Source organism: Quercus robur, chromosome 11 (genome assembly GCF_932294415.1).
Source record: "Quercus robur chromosome 11, dhQueRobu3.1, whole genome shotgun sequence".
NCBI lineage: Eukaryota > Viridiplantae > Streptophyta > Magnoliopsida > Fagales > Fagaceae > Quercus > Quercus robur.
This window is the reverse complement of record NC_065544.1, coordinates 44,421,309-44,443,662: the sequence shown is the minus strand read 5'-3', so window position 1 is coordinate 44,443,662 and position 22,354 is coordinate 44,421,309. Positions and strand designations below refer to the sequence as shown.

Genomic DNA, 22,354 nt, shown 5'->3' with positions numbered 1-22,354 from the left:
TTTTCCCAACTCTCGTGTAGAGGCATTTTTTTTTTCTTTTGATAACACTCATGTAGAGGCATTTGAATTCAACTAAGAGAAGAAATCTTTCTAATATATATATATAGGAATAACCATGTGTATTTTTTTTTTTTAAGAAATAGGTAAAGTGACGTCGAATAATGTTTAAAAGTGAGATAAAAATAGTATCCTAATTTTTAGGCAAAATGGAGAAGAAAAAGGAACAAGCCTAAAATTTAGGAATAGTAAATTACTCTTTTAATCAGTTTGTATTTTTTAATTTAAAATTATTTAACTAAATGATAGAGATATTTTAGAGAATTTAAGAATTTGTGTGAGGAGTTTCTCAAAAAAAAAAAAAAAAAAGAAAGAAAGAAATTATGTGAGGAAATTTTAGTACGCAAAATAATAAAATCCAAACATGAAATCTTGTTATTGTTGAGGCTCATTTTGACAAGTCCAGTAAGAGAAAAAAGCCCAACAACACGGGCAGATCAAAGTTAGCAAGCGAGAAAAAGCCATTAAGCGCAAATGGCAGGAATGAATGGCTCACGGGCTCATAAAGTGGGTCCTGAGGAAGCAAACGGGCTTGAATGGGCCCGGAAAGAGAGAAGAAGCAAACCCATGGCCAGTATGTAGAAAAGCGAGAAGGGGCCACAGCAGGCCCAAAGTAATGCAAGCAAAGAAAGTAAAGGGCTAATGGAAGACCCATCAGCCCCAAGGATGAGGTATAAAGTAATTAGGTTAGGGAAACCCAAGAGAGTTACTAAAGGCCCATGGGAAAGTAGGATTGGAAAAGGGCCGAGGAAACCCAAGGAAAGCAAATGGGCCAAGAATGCCCAAGAGGGAAATGGGACACAGGAGCCCGCAAATAATGTAAGAAAAGGCCCAGTGAACACACTGAGCCACTGGGAGGGAAATAAACAGCAGACCCAAAGAAGTTCAGCAGGATTGAGTCAAACAACATTACAGCAGGAATAATAGAGTAGTACGGCAGGAAATGCTAACAAGGCCACAGAGTGAACACAAAGTAGGTCGAGGGAAGGAAGGCCCATGATCCAACAAGGCCCAACTCCCAAAAGAAGCAAGTCATAAAGAATGGCAGATCGGAAAACAACCCATGCCATAAGAAGCCAAAAGCGCACGATAGAACGTATAGACCAATCTCCAGACCACGGCAAATGCATAAGCAGCAGGCGAAGAAGGTGAAGCACGCGCAAGACCTAGGCACCACCAGCCTGTACCCAGCCAATATAGGAAGTAGTGGGTCATGGGTCAAAGGGCATGGTCTGGCGGTGGGGAAAGGGAAAAAACCTATTCTGGGGTTCTTGCTCAGGCTTTTTTGGGGGAAATGTCCTACTAGGATAACATGCCACCTAAAAGAAGTAAGGATGAGTTGGAACCACTAGGTGCATGCCATAAGGAATAGAGAGAGAGAGCACACACACTGTAACAGGTAGAAAAGCCACGGCAAGCAAACAAACAAAATAGCCTTCTTTGTCTGGCAAAAGGGAGTGGCACAACCAGCACAGGTAAGTGGTGGTGGCTGAACAACTGACGACCAGTAAGTGGTCGGCAAGGACACCCACACCAAACAAAGGTAGTTAAGGGCTAAAACAGTAAATACCAGTCACGACAGGCTCTATATAAAGGACCATTTGCTATGCACTGAAGGGAGGGGGAAAAATCACAGTAATAGGAATTTCTAGGAAAAACCATAACCAGAAGTAAGCATTGGGAAGAAAAGGAAGTAAAACAAAAGAAAAGAAAAGTAAGAAGTAACGAGAGGAAAAGAAAAACAGAAAGTTTAGAACGGCAGACATGCACCAATAAGTTAATCCCTTCTCTCCCTCAATAGCCTTACTCTCTATAAAAGGCAAAAGATCTGTATTTGGGTATAGACCATTTGGGCATGTTCTTTCAAAACAATTAATTTCTTCTTTGAGATTACTCGTGCTGAGGGAACGGTTGTCCCTTTCTTGGTTTCAATCCTGTGTATTACTTGACATGGCAAACTAACACTTTGATTTTGCTAACTCTGTTTATCCTTCACTTAGTTTATTCTATGTACGGAGAGCCTTTTGTTGCTCACTTTTATTTATTGTGGCTAAAAGTAGTGACTGTATTTTTTTGTGTTATCCATATTATATCTGCCTGTCATAACCTCTTTATAGCAGCTCTGCTCGCCATGGGCACGTAGCCAAAGCTTGGTAGGCGTGGTGTAGTTTGTGCACAAGCTGGATCAAGGTGGGTTCGAGTTGGATCGGTCTCAACTCCCTTATCCAGAAAACTCAGGCCTAGTGCAGTAGGAAGCAGCCCAACATTACAAACAAGGCCCACCACCTTACAGTTATTAGTAGTATAAATATATGTGTGTGGGGGGTGCACAATTTTTTATTGTACCATACTTACCTAAATTAATAATTATTTTGATTATGTATATTTAATGACTCTTGTTCTCACCACCAGAGTTCAAGTCTCCAGAAGGGAGTTTCACACACATATACATTTAGATTAGGTTAGAATAGAATTCTATCTTGTAAAAAAAAAAAAAAACTCTTGTTCTCTAATATAATATATGAATTTATAAATATGCATATTGCTTTCGTCAATCACTTTGACTTTTCAAACTGAATTGTGTGGCTGTCAGCCACTTTCACTGTTTCACGCCTCCCACGCTGCTTCTTCTTCTTCTAAATTGACTCCCTTGGTAATGTGGCTTGTTCTGGCCATGCTTTTTATCATCAAATCAGAATACTAAATGGTTTTTAATGTAAATTGCTTTTAAAGGTCTGTTTAGAATCCGTTTATTTTACTAAAATTAAAATTTTTTTGCTGAAAATACTGTAAATAAAGGTAAAAGTTAGATGAAATAGTCCAATGAGATTTCTGAATAGTACCAAAAAGTGTAGCGGAACCCATGAATAGTAGCAAAATAAGTTGAATAGTAAAATAAGCTGACTTTTTTAATTTTGAGCCAAACGCACACTAAGTATTCGTTTGGATACTGTGAGTCTGCGTTTCACGCTTTTTTTTTTTTTTTTGGTAGAGAAGCACGTTTTTGTCTTTTCCAATGGGTCTCGTGCACTGTTCACAAAACTCACAAACCTCTTTTTTCATCAAAACTTTCATTAAAAATGGGTCTCACGACACTATTCACACATTTGAAAATTATTTTGTTACCGCGTTTTCAATTTTCAGCAAAATAAGCAGTATTCAAATGGACCCTAAATTGACTTTGTTGGTCATGTGACTAGTTTAAATATTTCTTTTTATCATCAATTCATGACACTAATAAAAAATTTTACTAGTTGAACTAACTTAGAGCCCTCAAATAATACACATAAATAATTTTATAAATTTCTACATAATAGGTTGGAAATGATAGCCTCAAGCCTTAAGCCTTTAAGCATGTTTGGAGCCAAATTTTATTATACAAAATTTGGCTACAAACTTGGTTGTAGCCAATAGCTATAATTCTCACTAAACAAATTAATATTATTACATATTTTGAAAATCTAATGATTGGATTGCATGTCAACTAGATGTTATTTAGGATCCGTTTGGATACAGCTTATTTTTGCTGAAACTGAAAATTGAAACTGAAAACACTATAGCGAAATAATTTTTAAATGTGTAAATAGTATTGTGGGACCCATTTTTAATGAAAAAGTTACTGAAAAGTGTAATTTGTGGGACCTGTGAACAGTGCACGGGTGCACTATTCACAGTTGACTTGTCAAAAATTGCAGGCTGAACAAAAAATAAAAAAATAGAAAACGCATGAAATGCGAAACGCAGCCGTGGACATGGAATCCAAACACATACTTATTATTCAATCCATAAACTTATTTTTTATGCATATTTTTAGACTACAAAAGTTTGAAATTTAAATTTTTAATTGATGATATAGTTATTGATTTTTGATTTTATGAATATTTTGCAAGCATTGAACATATAAGAAGAAAATATAATCCGATAGTGAGTTTGTCAAAATTTACATCCAATAAAAAGATATTAAGTATTGAACCAAATTTTATTTTAAAAATAACTCAATGTATATACTGTAGTTAAACTCAATTTGAGAGTGTCAAGTTAACGCGATGAGTTTTTAAACATCCATACTGAGAAATAGCCATCTTCTCCTGGAAAACGACAAAAGAAACATCAATTTTTATTATTTTTTTTTTGAGAAACAAACGAAACATCAATTACTTATTAAAAGTCAAGGATAAAACTCGTAAACATGATGTTTTAATATATTAATCTTTTAATTATGCAACGCATGACACCATATGTGCAACCACGAAACCTAGAAGTCTCTTAAAATGGATAATGTATTTGAAGATTCCTTGTTATCAATTAATTATTTTCCCTCTTCTCAAAATTTTTTTTTAATAATTATTTTCCTGTTTTTTGAATAAGTAACAAACTTATATAAACAAGGACGGGAAATAATAATAATCTTATCTAGGGAATATTTTTTATTTGATTCAAGATTGTGGGACATACTATAGCCTATAGGATGTATCTATGACTTCATTATGGTTGCATTTAGTATTGGTTGAAAAGTCAGTTTTTTTATTATTTAGTTTATTTTTGTTACTATTCATGAGTTCTATCGGACTTATTTTTTTGGTTGGTTGAGAAAATGGATAATGAAATTGAAGATTCCTTGTTATCAATTAATTATTTTCCCTCTTCTCAAAATTTTTTTTTTTTTAATTATTTTCCCGTTTGTTGAATAAGTAAGAGAGTTTAAACTTATATAAACAAAGATTGGGAAATAATAATAGTCTTATCTAGGGAATATTTTTTATATGATTCAAGATTGTGGGATATACTATAGCCTATACGATGTATTTGCAACATCATTATGGTTGTGTTTGGTATTGGCTGAAAAGACAGTTTTTTTACTATATAGTTTATTTTTGCTACTATTTACGGGTTTCATTGCACTTTTTTGATACTATTCATGATCCAGTTGTACTATTTCAACTAGTTTTTAACTTTATTTACAGTTCTTTCAATAAAAAAAATTTTAATTTCAACTAAATAAGCTATTTCCAAACGGACCCATAAATGTGTATGCTTTACTGTAATTCATAATTTCCTCAGATTGATATTACTGTTTGTAGTAGTTTCAAACTTTCAAATTTTATTCACATATTGGTGGTGTGCACTCGATCTGTAAAATGCACGAAAGGTAAGATTGTACAATTTAGTTACCTAGACAAATTTAAAATTTGCTATGTCAGATATTTTATATTTTGTTTGATTTACAAATGGGTGCAGTTGCTGAATTTTCTTGGCACATCACGGAACTGAATCCAAGGAAGTTTACATTTTTTTTCCTTCCAAATGTGGGTGTGCATTGTCCACAACTCTTCATGCTCTTGACTATTTCCTCGGGTGTGTATAATCCATATGTCTTATACACACACTATAATCCATATGTATTATACACACACCAAATAATTAAGTGTTAACCCCAACATGGAAATTAGTAGTTTTGAATTCCAGACCTCATGGATCTCATAAGCCTTGAAATCCACTAAACTAATTAGGATTTCATAAGTTACAATTAATTAATAGATATCACATATTACTTAAGTACCTAATGGCAGTGTGGCACTGTTTAATTTAAGTACAAGGGAGTTCAAAACTAATTTTGATGGTGCTATGTTTCCTGAGAGCGATGAAGTGGGGATTAGGGTGGTGATTCGAAATGCTTTGGGGGAGATAATTGCTACTCTTTCTGAAAAAGTCCAAAAGCCTCCATCAGTGGTAACCTTAGAGATGATGGCAACAAGGCGTGTTGCAAAACTGGTCCAAGAAGTAGGCTTACGACAATCCCATTTTGAAGGCGATTCAAAAGTTGGAATAAAGGTCCTTCGGGATGGAAATATGTTGTTCTCCTCCTTTGGTCTTTTAGTTAGGGATACTTTATCTTTTGTTAGTCCCCTATAGGGTTTTTCTTTCTCTCATACTATTAGGCAAAGTAATGCAGCAGTACATGCCTTAACTCAGAGAGCGAGATTGTCTTTTCTTTTACTTGTCTGGATGGAGTGTGTTCCACTAGATTTAAATTCTGTGGTTTGTGCTGATTTTTTAGCGCCTTAATTTTATTCAAGCAGTTTTTCTTCTAAAAAAAAAAAAAAAAAAAACTTTACTTAAAAAATTCAATTTAATTCTATAACTTCTTATTTAATCATTTCAATCTTGTATCTTTTACCTTAATTCAAGGTAGTTTTTACATATAATTCTATCACATTATATCGTTTGGTGTCCTAAAAATGACATTTTTTTGGAAATTCAAAAATATCAAAACTACATCATTTTGGAACACTTAACGGCAACTCCTATATATAATAGATGTGAATGAAAGTAATATACATTGGAACAAATGAAAGTTATAAACTGAAAATGAATAAATTAAAAGTTACAAAACTAAATTAATTTTAGAAAAAGATAGAGGATAATATTTGTAATTTAGCCAAAAATAATAAATGACACATGCAATGCTGAATTTTTCATAAGACTTTTTTTTTTTTTTTTTTTTTTTTTATTTTTTTTTTTTATGGGGTCATAAGACTTTTTGAACTAATGGTGCCTTGGATGTTGGGTGTATATATTCAAGTAAAGTCTCATATTGAATAATGATGAGAAAAATGAGTGTTTTTTTTTTTTTTAATAGGAGAAGAATGAGTTGTTAATATAAAATAATTGAACACATACCCATTAAGTTTAGGCCTTTTGGGTTAAAGTGTGTCTCTATATATTATATTAATTATTCAAGAAAACTTCCTAAGGTGTTTATCTCACTGACAAGTGGTATTAGAGCCCATGATAGTGTAAGGCAAAAGGTGGCTAGATTATCAAGGTTCCTTTCGTAGTTGGAATAGGGGGTGTGTAATTGGATCCCTTTCGCAAATGGAGCAGGAATGGGTCTCTTTTGCAATTGAAGCGGGGGCGGTATATTTCCACCAAGAAATCCCATAAAGCCTGCACAAACAATCTTGGAAAAGGATCCAACAAAAGAGTATTATTGCTAATGGTGCTAGACAACAGTGAGGTGTAAGATTCCCATGGAGATATTAGAGCCCATGATGGTGTAAGGCAAAAGGTGGCTAGATTATCAAGATTCCTTTTGTAGTTGGAGTAGGGTATGTGTGCTTGGATCCCTTTCGCAAATGGAGTAGGGACGAGTCCCTTTCGCAGTTGGAGCAGGGGCTGTATATTGCACCAAGAAAACTCATAAAGCCTGCACAAACAATCTTGGAAAAAGGTCTAAAAAATGAGTATTATTGCTAATTGTGCTAGACAACGGTGAGATGTGAAATTCCCACGAAGGATAAAAGATGTGTGGGATTGACACGTGGATAGAGATCTTGAAGCCCACAGATAGATAGAGACTTACATGTGATCAGGGGGAGATTGTTGGATATATAGGTATGAGTAAAGTCTCACGTTGAATAATGATGAAAAAAATGAGTGGTTAATATAACATAATTGAGCACATATTCATTGGGCTTAAGCATTTTGGGTTAAATTATGTCCCTATATATTATATTAATTATTCAAGAAAACTCCAACCCACCAAATCCACCCTTGCAATTGAGCTTGACTTTCTTGAGAAATATATATAATGATTAATTTCAAAGATTAATCTTACAATTTATGCTTACTATGAAACTAATTTAATAATTCATGCAACTTTGAATTCTTTAATTAAATGAATGAGCATTTCATTAAAAAGATTTGAAAAGAAAAACAGATTAGTGAAGTACAAATCATCACAGCACCAGCAAACAAGAAAACAACCAAAAAAAAATCCAACTCATTTTTGTAATCCACGCGTGCAACATGACTTCTTTAGGACAAAATTTTTTGTTAATATATATGAAATAATGAAATTATAAATTTTGAAGTCAATTTCCTTCAATAAACAGATGGAACCTCCCCACATAAGATCTAACCCATCATTAAAATCTCTCTCTCTCTCTCATGGAAGAATGTTTTATTATAATTTATTATGTTTAAATTTCTGCGGTGAAGCCGTTATGGCTATAAAACGTAGCATAGTTCTTGAAGTCTCACTCACTCAAATTCAATACAATAGACAGACAGTGGTGTAAGCTGAAAGAACTATGGCTCTCCGATTAGCATATTGGATGCTCTTATTTCATTTTCTGTTCTTAATGGTAATTCATATATGCCTTCTCATTAAAGCATTTAGTTTTCGCTCCCTATTAATCTCGAGCTAAATTTCGCATGAAAGTTCAACATTTTTTAAGTTTTATCTTTGGTTTTGTTTGTTTATAGTGCGACCATGGCAATGGAGCAAGGGATGTAGCAAAACAAGACTGGAAACAAGTGGAGATGATAGACCAACATGACTCAGCTAGCCATGAAACTAAATCAGTCTCCAAAGACTCTGAGATGGAGGACAAAAAACATGTTAGTTTTTTTGTTTGATATTACACCTTTTTGAAAGCTTTAGCTACTTAATTAACTTTTTTTCCCAAGTAGTTTAGGGACAAAAATTTGCACAACAAATTTACAACTATTAAAGTGATATGTTATTATTGGTGCAACCATTAAAAGATAAAAGTGGAGTCAATAATACTATAATAGACGAAGGTGCATCCTATGTCCCAAAGTTCCTGTCCCACATCATTTACCACTAGTAAACTTATGACATGTTTTTTAATTTCTAACAGGACAAAGTGAGAAAACTAAGTACCCAAATATTTTAGCCATAAGCAATTTTTTTCCTCTCTCTCTCTTAGATTAAAAAATTATCAAGAAAAGTGAAAGAGGAAGATTCTTTTTGCTAAGGGCTGGAAAAAAGAAAAAAAAGTGCCACGTGACATTAAGAGACACATGTCATAAGTTGATTGGTGGTACATGATATAAGATTGAAACTTTGGCATATATAGAAGATGCCCATTAAATCTAAAATAGCAATCACACATAAGAACATAAATATTTATGTAGAAAAACTTTTCTTCTTGAAAGAAAAAATCACAGGACAAACTCCAAATCAATTCACTACTATCAAATCAATTACAATAATTATTTAGAAGACAGCAACACTAATTATTTTTTCACTACTAAAGAAAATCTTTTTTTCTTATCTTCTTTTTTTGGCACACCCTATGCAGTACCAACTCCTTGTTTTTATAGGCAAGCCAACTACCTCTAATTCCTAATCCTATTTGAATTAGAATTCTTTACTATTCTGGGACAAAACATGTAACAAGCACATATATGGAATTTGCTTGTGAACTGGATTATGGTGCCCACGTGCACCCAACATATTATAAACCTATGTAAAAGTGATATTTCTCTAATTATAATTTATCTTCTTAAAAAATTGGGACAAAAAAGAAACATTTGCACTTTATTGAAGCAAATTGTTGGAGTCTCGTTTGCAATGTACGTGGCCATAATGATATTTGAGCTTTTGTCTACAGTGCGACCATGCTAATGAAATGCAGAATGTACCTAAGCAACACTTGAAAGTCACAAAAGATGGTTACATAACAGCATATGGAGAAGAGTACTCTAAAGAATCAGTGATGGTGCAAGAAAATAAAATGAAGCCAATGTCAACATCTCATCTCTTCGGAGCAGTAGGCTTATTCCCCGTAAAAGATTTTTTGGTGGGGAATATAATGCCTCTTTACTTTCCCGTAAAAGAATTTCCTCAGTTCTTGCCTAGAGAAGAAGCTGATTACATTCCTTTCTCCATGGCCCAACTCCCAAACATCCTTCAACTCTTCTCAGTCCCTATAGATTCTCCCAGTGCCAGAGCCATGGAAGCCACACTCCATGAATGTGAAGTTACACACATCCCAGGGGAGATCAAGCTCTGTGCTACATCTTTAGAGTCCATGCTTGATTTTGTGCATAAAGTCATGGGCTCATGGGCTAACCCGAATGTTCTGACAACTACAGTACACCCCACAATGTCAACTGCCTTGACACAGAATTATAGTGTTTTGAGAGTTTCAAAGGAAATTTACGCTCCTAAATGGGTTGCTTGTCATCCTTTGCCTTACCCTTATCTGACTTTCTTCTGCCACTTCACAGAGAATACCAAGATTTTCAAGGTTTTACTTGGTGGTGAGAATGGACATAAGGTGGAATCTGCTGCTGTTTGCCACAACACTTCTGGTTGGGACCCTAATCACATTATATTCCGCGAACTTGGTCCCAAGTACGGCTCGACTTCAGTATGCCATTTCCTTGCAAAATATCACCTTGTTTGGGTTCCATCACCAACAACAGCCTCTATCTAAAGAGGTAGCTCAAGCTCTGTTGCTTCTGTATTGTGTAAATGTTGAATAAAGGTCAATCAGCGAGTTCTTGTAATATGGTGGACCTTGTGTTTCTGCTTGTATTGCTGCCTAATTTCTAGTTTGTTGTCTGAATGTCTCATGTGAGGAAGATCACAAAAGTAGGTGCCCTTTATGTACAAAGGGTTGGACTTTGATCGCAGTTACTAGTGTATGAAAGATGGCTCTTGTTTTATGAGTTACGAAAGTGCTTTTCTTTCAGTTGGTAATAAGAATCGAATCTTAAAAGTTAAAACCCTTCCCTCCATATTGCCATGCAGTTCCTAGTCAGGGCCGGCCCAAGCCTTAAGTAACTTAGGTCTAGGCCTAAGGCCCCATAACAACAACAACAACAGCCAAAAAAAAAAAAAAAAGTCCCTAGGAAAAAAAGGGTCCATCCCCCATCATAAAAGTCCCAAAATTTTATTAAAAAATACATAATAAATTTTAAATGATTGAGCACTTTTATTTTTTTTAATGAGTGATGCTAAGGATGTTTTTACTGTAGTCTTACCAAATGACATGTCATCAATCACATAAAAAAATAATTCAAATACTCATTAATTAGATAATTGAAGTTCATCAATCATAGTCTTTATCATATTATATCGTGTACATGTTGTAATATCCTTTTGGTAGTTTAACCTAATTCAAATCCTAAAATTTTTTCAAAAAAAAAAAATTGTAAATTTAGATTACAAACTCAACTATGCATGGTCATATATCCAAGTTAAGGTAAGTTTATTTTTTTTAAAATAATTTTTTTAAAGCTCTTTTTGTTAAAATTTATGCTTCAACTATATATTCATTATTTAGTTAGTATTATTCACCAACTTCTATATTTAATACATCAAATTTTTTTTTTTTTTAGAAACCAGACCCGAAACCCGAGCTGGGCTTTATTGAAACCAAAAAGAAAACCAGGACACTTCAGCCATAACCAAATGGGCTATGTTCTCAGGATAGTCTTCCAACCATACTTGAAATTCAGGACCTATTCTAGCTTGTTTAGCCAAGGCATCAGCTACTCTATTACATGAACGAGGAATAAAACAAAAATTAGAAAATGCTAAAAGGGAAACTTGGTCTTGGATTAATACATCAAATTAGTCTTAATTTAATTAGTATTAAATAATTTTATTTAATTAATATTTACATAGAAACGGCTCCACATCAATTTTTTGCCTTAAGTTCCAAATTATGTTAGGCCAGCCTTATTCCTAGTAAGCTACAATTTCGGTATGATCATCCAAATAAAAATGTTTCCCACGTTGTCATGCCACAATGATAGCATGAAACATAAAACCATATCCTTAACTTTTACAGAGACTGATTCTTAAACTTAAATTTGTGATAAATCTTTTGGATAGAGACTAGAGAATAGTACTTACCACCATCGTACCGAAGTCCGACTCTTCACTAATTTCATTTGAATAATTCAAAATTAATAAAAATCCAATACTTTGAATATACATTTCATTTCATGTTTAGTGGGTCTTGATCATGAATGAACTTACAGATTGGATATCTCTATCATAACATCCAAAAAAATATATATGTTAACTAGTCAATTTTTTAAACTTGAGAAATTCTCCAAAACCATTGGTATCATACTATATCAATTGCAGGTCACATGATTTCATAGCTCACAGTATACACTGCATCTTCAAATATAGAGATGGAGAAGCCAAACATTATTCAGAGGATAATAATCACTCAATTTAAAACATATAATTTTATCACAAGTTTTTAAGGAATATATTCAAATTTTAAATTCAATCATATAAATAAATTTAAAATATACAATTTAGCACAAGTTTTTAAGGAATATATTCAAAATTTAAATTTAATCATATAAATCACTCAATTTTTACAATCCCAACCTTTCACATCCTAATGAGTAATGCCAAATAATTTAAATTCCAAATGGAGGATAATTATCAAAATTACTTTAAGCTAAATCAGGGATAGGATGCAATAGATCATTATTTAAAGGTTAAAAAATTCATTTTTATTTATAAAACTTGGAATAATTTTTTTTTTTTTTTTTTTTTTTTTTTTTTTTTTTTTTTTTTTTTAACTTTTGAAAAAGGATTGGGTCAAAGCTCCTATGGACTAGACTTATAAGATCATGGTTTTGAATTTCGGACTGTTAAATAAATCAAAAATATGAAGAAAAAAAATTCAAAGTTTTTGAAGTTAGACTAAAATTCAACCGAAATTAAACTATAACATGTCATTAAATTTTTTAATGGATTTGATACTTAAATTGTATTTACATAGTTCCAAAAAAAGTTGTATATATTAATTTCTCATTCTGGCCAACAAAATGCATGTGGCCCAATGGTTGGACTTTTGGATATGCTTATTTGTCTTTTGGGAACTTTGGGAGCAAGTTTCTAAAATTATGTTCATTAAATCCTTAAACTTTACAAGTTTACTAACCTTAAATATTGTAAAACAAAGTCTTTATTTATTTGATAATGGTCATTGTTAAATCTCCGCAGATTTGGGGGTTTTGGATCCTGGGATGCTTTCACAAATTGACATTTCCTTCCATACGTTGTTTTCTAAACAAGAGTGCTTGTAGGCGCACGCCTCTCAACTTCTCAGCAGTCAAAGCTCTCAAAAATATTATCAGCGTTTAACTGAGACATGGCTGTAATATTTGTTTCCTTTTTCTTTTCTTTTTTGGAAGTGTGTTAAAAAAGTAAGAATTTTTTAATGCTAGAGGATTTAAGGTAGTTTTATCATTCATGTAGCTCTTAATCAAACTACATTATGGAAACATTGGCAAAGAACTACAAAATGGAAATATTGGCAAATAACTACAAAGTTTTCTTCGTGCGCTCATTGTAGTTTAATTCCCTAAATTAGATCAAATTTATTAAAACATCCCATGTTTAAATCATGTTATTTGAAAATAAAATTCTCATCACAATAAATAAATAAATAAATATATATTTATATTAAATTCAAGTGGATAGAGTACAACTTTTTTAGCCACATATTATAAATAGAAATTCAATCACATGTGGATAAAATCCACATAGTATATTTTAAAATCTTATTATAGTTTCATTTAACAATATTTTATACAAAATTATTTTCAAAATTTCAGTTAACTCAATTGATAAAGTCTCTTGTAGTCGGATTCGATCCTCATTTACATAAAAAACCTATTAGTGTATTAATTTATTGATAAAGAACAATCATCATATAGAAGATGTCATTGATGTTTATTTCAAATAAAACCTACACCCCAAAATGCTTTTTGAGGCAATATATAAAAATTTTGAACAACATTCAGCATTCGTTTGCCAAGAGTCTAACTCAACTAGTACTTCTTTATATTTCAAGATTCAAATGCCTTCATCTCCCATTATAATTATGGGATTATCCCAACAACAAAAAATAAAAACAAAAATCGGCATTCATTCACTGGGATTTATCTTTTATAATAGCCTGCCAACACTAACAAAACCTTTTATTGTGAGTTTAGGTTTTCCCATCACCAAATCATCTTCTTCACCACCATTTTTAAGTAAAAGGCACTGATCTCTTGAGGGCTATCACACGAAGCAAGTTGAATAGAGCAGAAAATGAGCAAAAGTGAGCTGCGTGATAGAAGAGTGGCCTGTTTGAGCTGATCAACACTATGATTAGTGGAAGTTCAGTGTTTGTCAAGCAAATAAACAAATAAAAAAAGTTGTGTTATTGCAAGATTCACTTTTAGGTACTGTTTTTCATGTATCAGTACCTGAAGGCGCACTCCTCCTACCTAGTAACTCATCTACAAGGAAATGTTTATATATATATATATATATAGCACCTTATTTCTTATAGTATGATGCATATATTTAATGCTTTATTATAGATCATCACTGGTTTATACTGAAATGAATAGTTGACATGGCTAAGCATTCCACTGAGACTACACATAGCACAGAGCCCGATTTAATTAGTTTAGATTTGAATAATGTCGTTGGTTTGAAAGCTAACAAAACATAAGATTTAAATGGCAAAGATATATATATATATATATATATATGAATATGAATATAAAAGCATACTATATGATATATAACCCATTGGGTGAGAGTATAATTTTACAAGGAAAAAAAATCCTTAATTCCACCGAAAAATGGATATACAATTAATAATTTTTAATAATATTTTCTTTTCCAATCTAAAAGCATATATGATAACATTTTATTTAAATTTCACTCCCCTAAATAAGATATAAAAGTCAATTTTAAATAAAGTAACACTAGACATTTTAGATTTTTAAAACATTAAATTTTGATGATGAAATGAATTAAGCCATAAAAATTACTAAAGGTATGTACTGTTGCTAAATTCAATTTGAGAGTGTCAAGTTGACTCGATGAGTTTTAAAGTTCAAACACATCCATATTGAGAAATAGTCAACAAACTTAAAAACGACAAAACAAACATCAATTGCTTTAAAGGTCAAGAATGAAGCTCGTGAAACATGATATTTAAGAGCATCCAAATGTTGTAAAAAAAATGTCATTTTGCCACACCAAAAACTTACTTTATTATTTTACCACATCATTTTATAACATCGCATTTATCATATATTTTATCATTTAATTCTATACATTAAAATAATATTTTCTACACATTAAAATAATATTTTCTACACATTAAAATAATATATCTAACACAATAAATAACAATCACAACACTGCTGCCGCCGCCGCCACCACCACCATGGCAGCCACAATCCATTGCAAAACAAAAAACTAAAAACAAAACCACCACTACAACCACCGTCATCAACAACCCACCACAAAACCCATTAAAAATAGAGCAACACCCGCTAGCACAGTAACTCAAACCCAGAAAACACTCCGATCAAGATCTCACCTCACCTCAACCCACGATCAAGATCTTGATCAACTCAATGTCGATGCCCATTAGCACTTCGATCAACTCAAACCCAGAAAACACCCCGATCAACTCAAATCAAACCCAGAAAACACTCCGATCAACTCAAACCCACTAGCACCGGCGAGCCACGATCAAGATCTCACCTCACCTCAACGTCGATGCCCAAGATCAAGATCTCAGCGTCGATGCCCACAATCGTGACAAATACACCGATCTCACCTCAACGTCGATACCCACGTTGATCCCGATGACGATGCCCGAAGAGATCGGCGATGACGATGCAAAATGCAACCGGTGAGAGATCGGCGATGATGGATCGACGATGACGATCAGCGATGATGGATCGACGATGACGATCAGCGATGATGGATCGGCGATAACAGAGGTGAGAGAGAGAAGAGAATCAGTGAGAGAGAACAGAGGTGAGAGAGAAGAGAAAAGAATTAACTAAAGAGAGAGGAGAGAGAGAAGAGAATAAAAAAATATTAATCAGTATACCATTTTCGTCCGTATAGTGGCAAATATACAACGGCACTGTTCATATGTTGCAAAAATTATGGCATTTGGAATATCTGATAAAGATGGTTTTTGGTGGTTGGTGTGGTAAATGTGCCAAATATTTGGCATTTGGCACATTTACCACATTTAGTGTGGATGCTCTAATATAATTATATTTTACTTATGCAACACACTATATATGGTTTAATATTTTAATCAATTATCCAAAAAATCATTATCATCAACCCATGTGCAACCACAAAATCTAGGAAGAATCTCATCGTATATTCTAATGTTTTGTAGGTTATAGTTACAAATTATTTTACAATATTTTACAAATAGTTGATGTTGTCAATTCTTACTAGTTCTCATATAAGCCCGTTACTAACATCACATTTTTACTTACCAATAACCACTTATCATATTTGCAGTTTGTAAAAAAAAAATTATAAAATAATTTGTAATTCTAGCATTTTTCATGTTGAGTAAACTTTCTGGTTGATTATACCCATGCATTGGCATTATGAAATTATCAATTAAATGTTTTCCTGTGTGTTGAATAAGTAAGAGAGTTAAACTCGGACAAAACCTAGAAAAAAAATATATTCTTCCCTAGAGTAGATTATTCTATATTTGATTCTAGATTGTAGGATAATGTACATGTTATAACTTTTTTTTTAAAGAGAATTCCCCCCAACTGGGGATAATTTATTCAATAGGCAAATCTTTGGTTACAAAATTCAAAACAGTTGGTGGAACATCCTCCATCCAAATACGCAAAGGAACCGTTAGAATGTTATAAGTTATAACTTATAAGTACTATCTTTTACTTTAATTTCATAACTTCCTCAAATAATTGATACGACTATTTGTGGTAGTTACACATTATTAATAATTATCTTTATTGTTGTGGTGTGCACTCATAGTGCACTCGATATTTAAAATTCATTAATGGTATTGTGCTTTGTGCAAATTAGTTACATAGTCAAATTCATAATATGTAATGTCAAATCTTTCATATCTTTTTTTAATAAAACAAATAGTTGCTGAATTTTCATGTGTCGTCAACTATGTAATAGTAACTGTAGGAAGTTTAAATTTACCAAAAAAAAAAAAAAAACTGTAGGAACTAGGAAGTTTACATTTTTTTAGTGTGAGTGTCCAAAATTCTTTGAATACCTAACTACTTTCATAGCTGTGTACTATATAGTCCCCTGATAAGCAAATTACAAAGACTAATCCCTTGGGAGTTGAGAATGCCCTCAAGATGCTAGTTAAGAGTTTTGAACTCATAACCTCATTGATCTTATGAGGTCCTAAAAACTACTAAATCAACTCTTTAGAATCTCATGAATCTATAATTAATTGATAGATAACACATTACATAAATATATACTAGTACTGTTACTTCTTCTTTTTTACTAAATACTAGCACTGTTTCTTCAAGTGACACCATGATGAATTTGTCTAAGACTTTTTTCTTAGTGGTGCCTGTGCCTCCGACTCCTCCTAAAGAGATGAGCTTGAGTTCGACCCACCAACTCCTCCTTTGGGATTGAGATTGACTTTGTCTATATATATATATATATATATATATGTGTGTGTGATTACTTTAAAGATGAATTTTAAACAATCCATAGTTATTAGTTATTACTGGGAAACTGAACTATTAACTCATGCAGCGTGATTTCTTTAGGGCAAACATTTCTGTAAATACATATAAAATAATAAATTTGAAGTCAATTTTAGTCAATTTCTTTCAATAAATTGTGTGATAGAATTTGTTAGATTAATTATTCTTGTATGTGTGTGTGTATATATATATATATATATATATATAAATTTTAAGATGAATTTTGAGTAATTAATTCTTACTAAAAAAAACTAATTTATTAACTTATGCAGCACTACTTTTTAGGGCAAACATTTTTGTACATACATATGAAATTGTAAATTTTGATTCCAATTTGAGCCACTCCTTCAATAAATTGTGAGATAGAGTTTGTGAAATGCTTCATTCTAAAGAATAGTTATTAAAAAGGTGAAAATACAAAAATACACCCCCTCCCGAAATTTGGGTCAAAATTAAATTGATCTCCTTGATTTTAATTTGAAATAGTAAGTCTTTAAACTTTAAGAAATGTCTAAATCGATTATTATGTTTCCATGGATTGGATGGTAAAAACATCACATGAAGAGCAAGTATTCATTTAAAACTACTATTTATTGAAAAAGTTATTTTAAAAATTACATGAATTTTTGACAAAAATAAAATAATTATCAATTTAGACATTTATCAAAGTTCAAGGACTTGTTATTTCTAAACTTGATCTAAATTTCAGGGTCATTTTGTATTTTTTTTTTTTTTCAAAAATGAAAAGAGGCAATAATCTTTTCTTCTTCCTCTTCTTTTTTTGAATGAGTATATGCCTTCGGTTAATATTAGTACCCTTCTTATATTCACTTTAAGTCGTCTCATTTTCTTTCCCATCAAAAAAAAAAAAAGTCGTCTCAATTTCTTGGTATTGTCATTATTGTTTGTAGCAATTAATTATTGGCTTATCTAGCCAAGTGGATAATATCATAATGTAAGGAGTATCACAAATTCTACTATGTAACCTTTACAAACTAACGAAACACCAATTACAAAAAATGTGATTTAGACATTTATTTATTATGTTTTTAAAATTCACTAATCACCTTCACTGTCGCATTATTAGTTATAATGATTGTGTAGTAAAGAATATAGTATTTAGCATTTTTCAATATCAAAAGATGAAATCTATGAAGAATTCAAGCTCAGATGGCACCTCCTCACATAAGACCCAACCCAAGTCAATGAAATCCTCATCTCTCACTGAGAAGATTTATTTTATTCAACTAAGAAGGCCTTCATGGCTATAAAATGTAGCATAGTTCTTGAAGTCTCAGTCACTCACACACTAGACAGGAGTGTAAGTTGTAAGAACTATGGCTCTTCGATTAACATATTGGATCCTCTTCTTTCATCTTTTGTTCTTAATGGTAATTCAATCCTTCTCATTAAAGCATTTAGTGTTCACACAATATCTAGAGCTAAATTTTACATGAAAGTTCAACATTTCTTAAGTTTGATCTTTGCATTTATTTGTTTGCAGTGTGACCATGGCAATGGAGCAAGGGATATTGTAGCTAAACAAGACTGGAAACAAGTGGAGATGACAGACCAACCTGACTCAGCTAGCCATGAAACTACATCAGGCACCAAAGAGTCAGATTACACAACTGCGTACAGAACTACAGATGCTAAAAAGTCAGGTTATGTAGCACAAGGTGGTTATGCAGCTGCTTACAGTTACAGCTCTAAACAAGATGCAAAAGACAGTTACAAAACTGCTTATGGTACCAAAGAAGCCTCCAAAGACTCTGAGATGGAGCACAAAAAGCATGTTAGTGTTTTTGAAAAGCTTACACCTATTGCTTATCTTTTCTTTTTTTTTTTTGTTTCCAGTAAGTTTAGGAACACAAATTTTCACAACAGTTTTGCAACTACTGACATGATATGTTATGATTGGAGCATAATAAAAGCGGAGTCAATAATAGACCCATGTAAAAGTGATGTTTCTACAATCATAATTTGTCAACTTAACAAATTACGAAGAAAATGTGTTAAAAAAACAAACATCTACTTTTTATTGAAATTAATTGTTGGAGCCTTGTCTGCAATGTGGCCATATTGATATTTGAGTTTTTATCTGCAGTGCGACCATGCTAATGGAAGGAAGCATGTACCTAAGCAACACTTGAAGGATGCAAAAAATTTAGGTTATGTTGGTGGTTATGCAGCTGCTTACAGTTACGGCTCTAAACAAGATGCCAAAGACAGTTACATAACTGCTTATGAAACCAGAAAAGATGCAAAAGACAATTACATAACTGCATACACTAAGCGAGATGCGAAAGATGGTTATGTAACTCAATATGGTACTAAAGATGCTTCAAAGAACTCTAGAATGAAGCACGAAAAGCATGTTAGTCTTTGATTTTTAAACTTGAAATTCTACATTTTCTTAAGAGTGATATTAAGGATATTATAAATTTTACTACATAAATCTTACAAACTAATGTGTTACCAATTACAAAAAAATGTAATTTAAACAATCATTTATTTGACACATCAATTTGTAAGCATTTTGTAGTAAAATGGACTGTAACTTTAGCATTTTCCTAAAGTTGACGGTCCGGACACATTAATCTTTGACTTTTTGTTTGTAGGGTGAGGTGGAGGAAGTAGCTAATCACTTAAAACAAGGGAAGGTGGAAAACCAGAAAGAGATGGACCGACCTTACATAGCTGGGTATAACAAAAACAGGGAAGCAAATTACATAACTTCATATAATAGCCAAGCTACAAAAGATAGTTACATATCTAAATATAGGACTAAAGAGGCCTCAAAAAACTCTGGGATGGAGCACAAAAAGCATGTTAGTCTTTGTCTCTTAAAGTTGATCTCAATTGAAATCTTGTTTAATAGTATGGACACATTAATCTTTGAGTTTTTGTTTGTAGGATGGAGTGGAGGATGTAACTAACCAGAAAGAGATGGACCAACCTTACATAGCTGGGTATAACAGAAATAAGGAAGCAAATTACTTAACTTCTTATGGAACCAAAGAAGATGCAAAAGACAATTACAAACTCAATAGCAACATAACTCAATATGGAGATGCCTCGAAAAACTCTAGGATGGATCACCAAGAGCATGTTAGTCTTTGTTTCTTAAAGTTGATCTCAATTAAAATCTTGTTTAACAGTATGGACATATTAATCTTTGAGTTTTTGTTTGTAGGATGGAGTGGAGGATGTAACTAACCAGAAAGAGATGGACCAACCTTACCTAGCTGGGTACAGAAAAGATGCAAAGGACAATTACATGGCTCAGTATAGAACTAGGCAAGAAGCAAAGGAATCTCCAATCCAAGAGTCAGATCAACCTTACATAGCTGGCTATAGAAATAAGCAAGAGGTGAAGGAGTCAAATTACATAACTTCATTCGGCGATAGAGAAGACTCTAAATCATCAGTGATCGAGCATGAAAATAATATGAAACCAAAGCCATCATCTCACATGGATCATTTGGGAGCATTCAAGTCAGGCTTTTTCACCATGGATGATTTGTTTGTAGGGAATATAATGCCACTTTACTTTCCCATACAAGAACTTTCTGAGTTCTTGCCCAGGGAAGAAGCTGATTCCATTCCTTTCTCCATGCCCCAACTCCCAAACGTCCTTCAACTCTTCTCAATCCCTATAGATTCTCCCAATGCCAGAGCAATGGAAGACACACTCCAACAGTGTGAAGCTACACCCATCACAGGGGAGACCAAGCTCTGTGCTACCTCTTTAGAGTCCATGCTTGATTTTGTGCATAGCATCACGGGCTTATGGGCTAACCTGAATGTTCTGACAACTAAACACCCCACAATGTCAACTTCCTTGACACAGAATTATGATGTTTTAAGAGTTTCAAAGGAACTTTATGCTCCTAAATGGGTTGCTTGTCATCCTTTGCCTTACCCTTACAAGATTTTCTTCTGCCACTTCATAGAGAATACCAAGATTTTCAAGGTTTTACTTGGTGGTGAGAATGGACATAAGGTGGAAGCTGTTGCTGTTTGCCACATGGACACTTCTGATTGGGACCCTAACCACATTCTATTTCGCCAACTTGGTGTCAAGCCTGGCTCATCTCCAGTATGCCATTTCCTCCCAAAATATCATCTTGTTTGGGTTCCATCAACAACAACAGCCTCTATCTAAAGAGGTAGCTCTGTTGCCTTTCTATTGTGTAGATGTTAAATAAAGGTCAATCAGAGAGTTCTTGTAATATAGTGGACATTGTGTTTCTGCTTGTATTGGTGCTTAATTTCTAGTTTCTTGTCTGTATGTTTTATGTGAGGAAGATCACGCGTACTTCAGAACTTAGCCGAGGTGCCCTTTATGTACAAAGGGTTGGACTTTGGTCGCAGTTATTAGTGTATGAAAGATGGTGCTTGTTTTATGAGTTACAAAGTGTTTTCCTTTCAGTTAGTTGGTAAGAATCGAATCTTAGAGTTAAAACCCTTCCCTTCATATTGCCATGCAATTCCTAGTAAGAAAGAATTTTGGTAAGATCATCCCAATAAAAATGTTTCCCACATTGTCATGCCACAGTGATCGCATGAATCGTAAATTACAATAATTTCTTACATACACCATCAACACTAAATGCTTTTAAAAAATGTCTGCATAATACTCACTTTTACAAGATCTTGGAAAAGTTGTTGGTATATAGCCTTATCCTTAACTTTTACTGGGACTGATTCTTAAACTTGAATTTGTGATAAATCATTTGGATAGAGGGTACTTACCATTGTACCAAAATCTAACTCTTCACTAATTGCTTTTGAATAATTCAAAAATAAAAATCCAATACTTTGAACATTCATTTCATCAAAGGACAAAAAACACTTCTGGTTATTGCAAATTTCTTATAATTTTATTATTTTTGATGGGCAAGAATTTGTTTTGAAACTAAAGAAGAACAAGCCTCAATGCCTCATAACACGATATGGA

General features: G+C 32.9%; 2 protein-coding genes across 3 annotated transcripts; both read left to right on the top strand.

Moving 5' to 3' along the window:
- The first annotated feature begins 8,057 nt into the window (after nt 1-8,057).
- On the top strand, nt 8,058-21,825 carry LOC126706451 (BURP domain-containing protein BNM2A-like). Its single transcript, XM_050405928.1, has 4 exons — nt 8,058-8,204; nt 8,326-8,460; nt 9,480-10,311; nt 21,564-21,825. Exons 1-3 carry the CDS (start codon nt 8,151-8,153, stop codon nt 10,305-10,307), a joined length of 1,017 nt encoding a protein of 338 aa, XP_050261885.1. The 5' UTR covers nt 8,058-8,150; the 3' UTR covers nt 10,308-10,311; nt 21,564-21,825.
- Nucleotides 18,640-21,825, top strand: LOC126706450 (BURP domain-containing protein 9-like). 2 transcript variants are annotated; one of them, XM_050405926.1, is made up of 6 exons: nt 18,640-18,782; nt 18,896-19,186; nt 19,499-19,768; nt 20,013-20,222; nt 20,308-20,502; nt 20,588-21,825. In XM_050405926.1, exons 1-6 carry the CDS (start codon nt 18,729-18,731, stop codon nt 21,557-21,559), a joined length of 1,992 nt encoding a protein of 663 aa, XP_050261883.1. In that variant the 5' UTR covers nt 18,640-18,728; the 3' UTR covers nt 21,560-21,825. The 2 variants fall into 2 exon arrangements, with proteins under 2 accessions (XP_050261883.1, XP_050261884.1); XM_050405927.1 differs by lacking the exon at nt 20,308-20,502.
- Nucleotides 21,826-22,354: the final 529 nt, after the last annotated feature.

Bases quoted from the DNA above. Each gene is read 5' to 3' on its own strand.
- LOC126706451 (XM_050405928.1), top strand. From the start codon at position 8,151: ATGGCTCTCCGATTAGCATATTGGATGCTCTTATTTCATTTTCTGTTC. The intron at 8,205-8,325 runs GTAATTCATATA...GTTTGTTTATAG, and splicing joins TTCATTTTCTGTTCTTAATG to TGCGACCATGGCAATGGAGC. The intron at 8,461-9,479 runs GTTAGTTTTTTT...TTTTGTCTACAG, and splicing joins AGATGGAGGACAAAAAACAT to TGCGACCATGCTAATGAAAT.
- LOC126706450 (XM_050405926.1), top strand. From the start codon at position 18,729: ATGGCTCTTCGATTAACATATTGGATCCTCTTCTTTCATCTTTTGTTC. The intron at 18,783-18,895 runs GTAATTCAATCC...ATTTGTTTGCAG, and splicing joins TTCATCTTTTGTTCTTAATG to TGTGACCATGGCAATGGAGC. The intron at 20,223-20,307 runs GTTAGTCTTTGT...TTTTGTTTGTAG, and splicing joins GGATGGAGCACAAAAAGCAT to GATGGAGTGGAGGATGTAAC.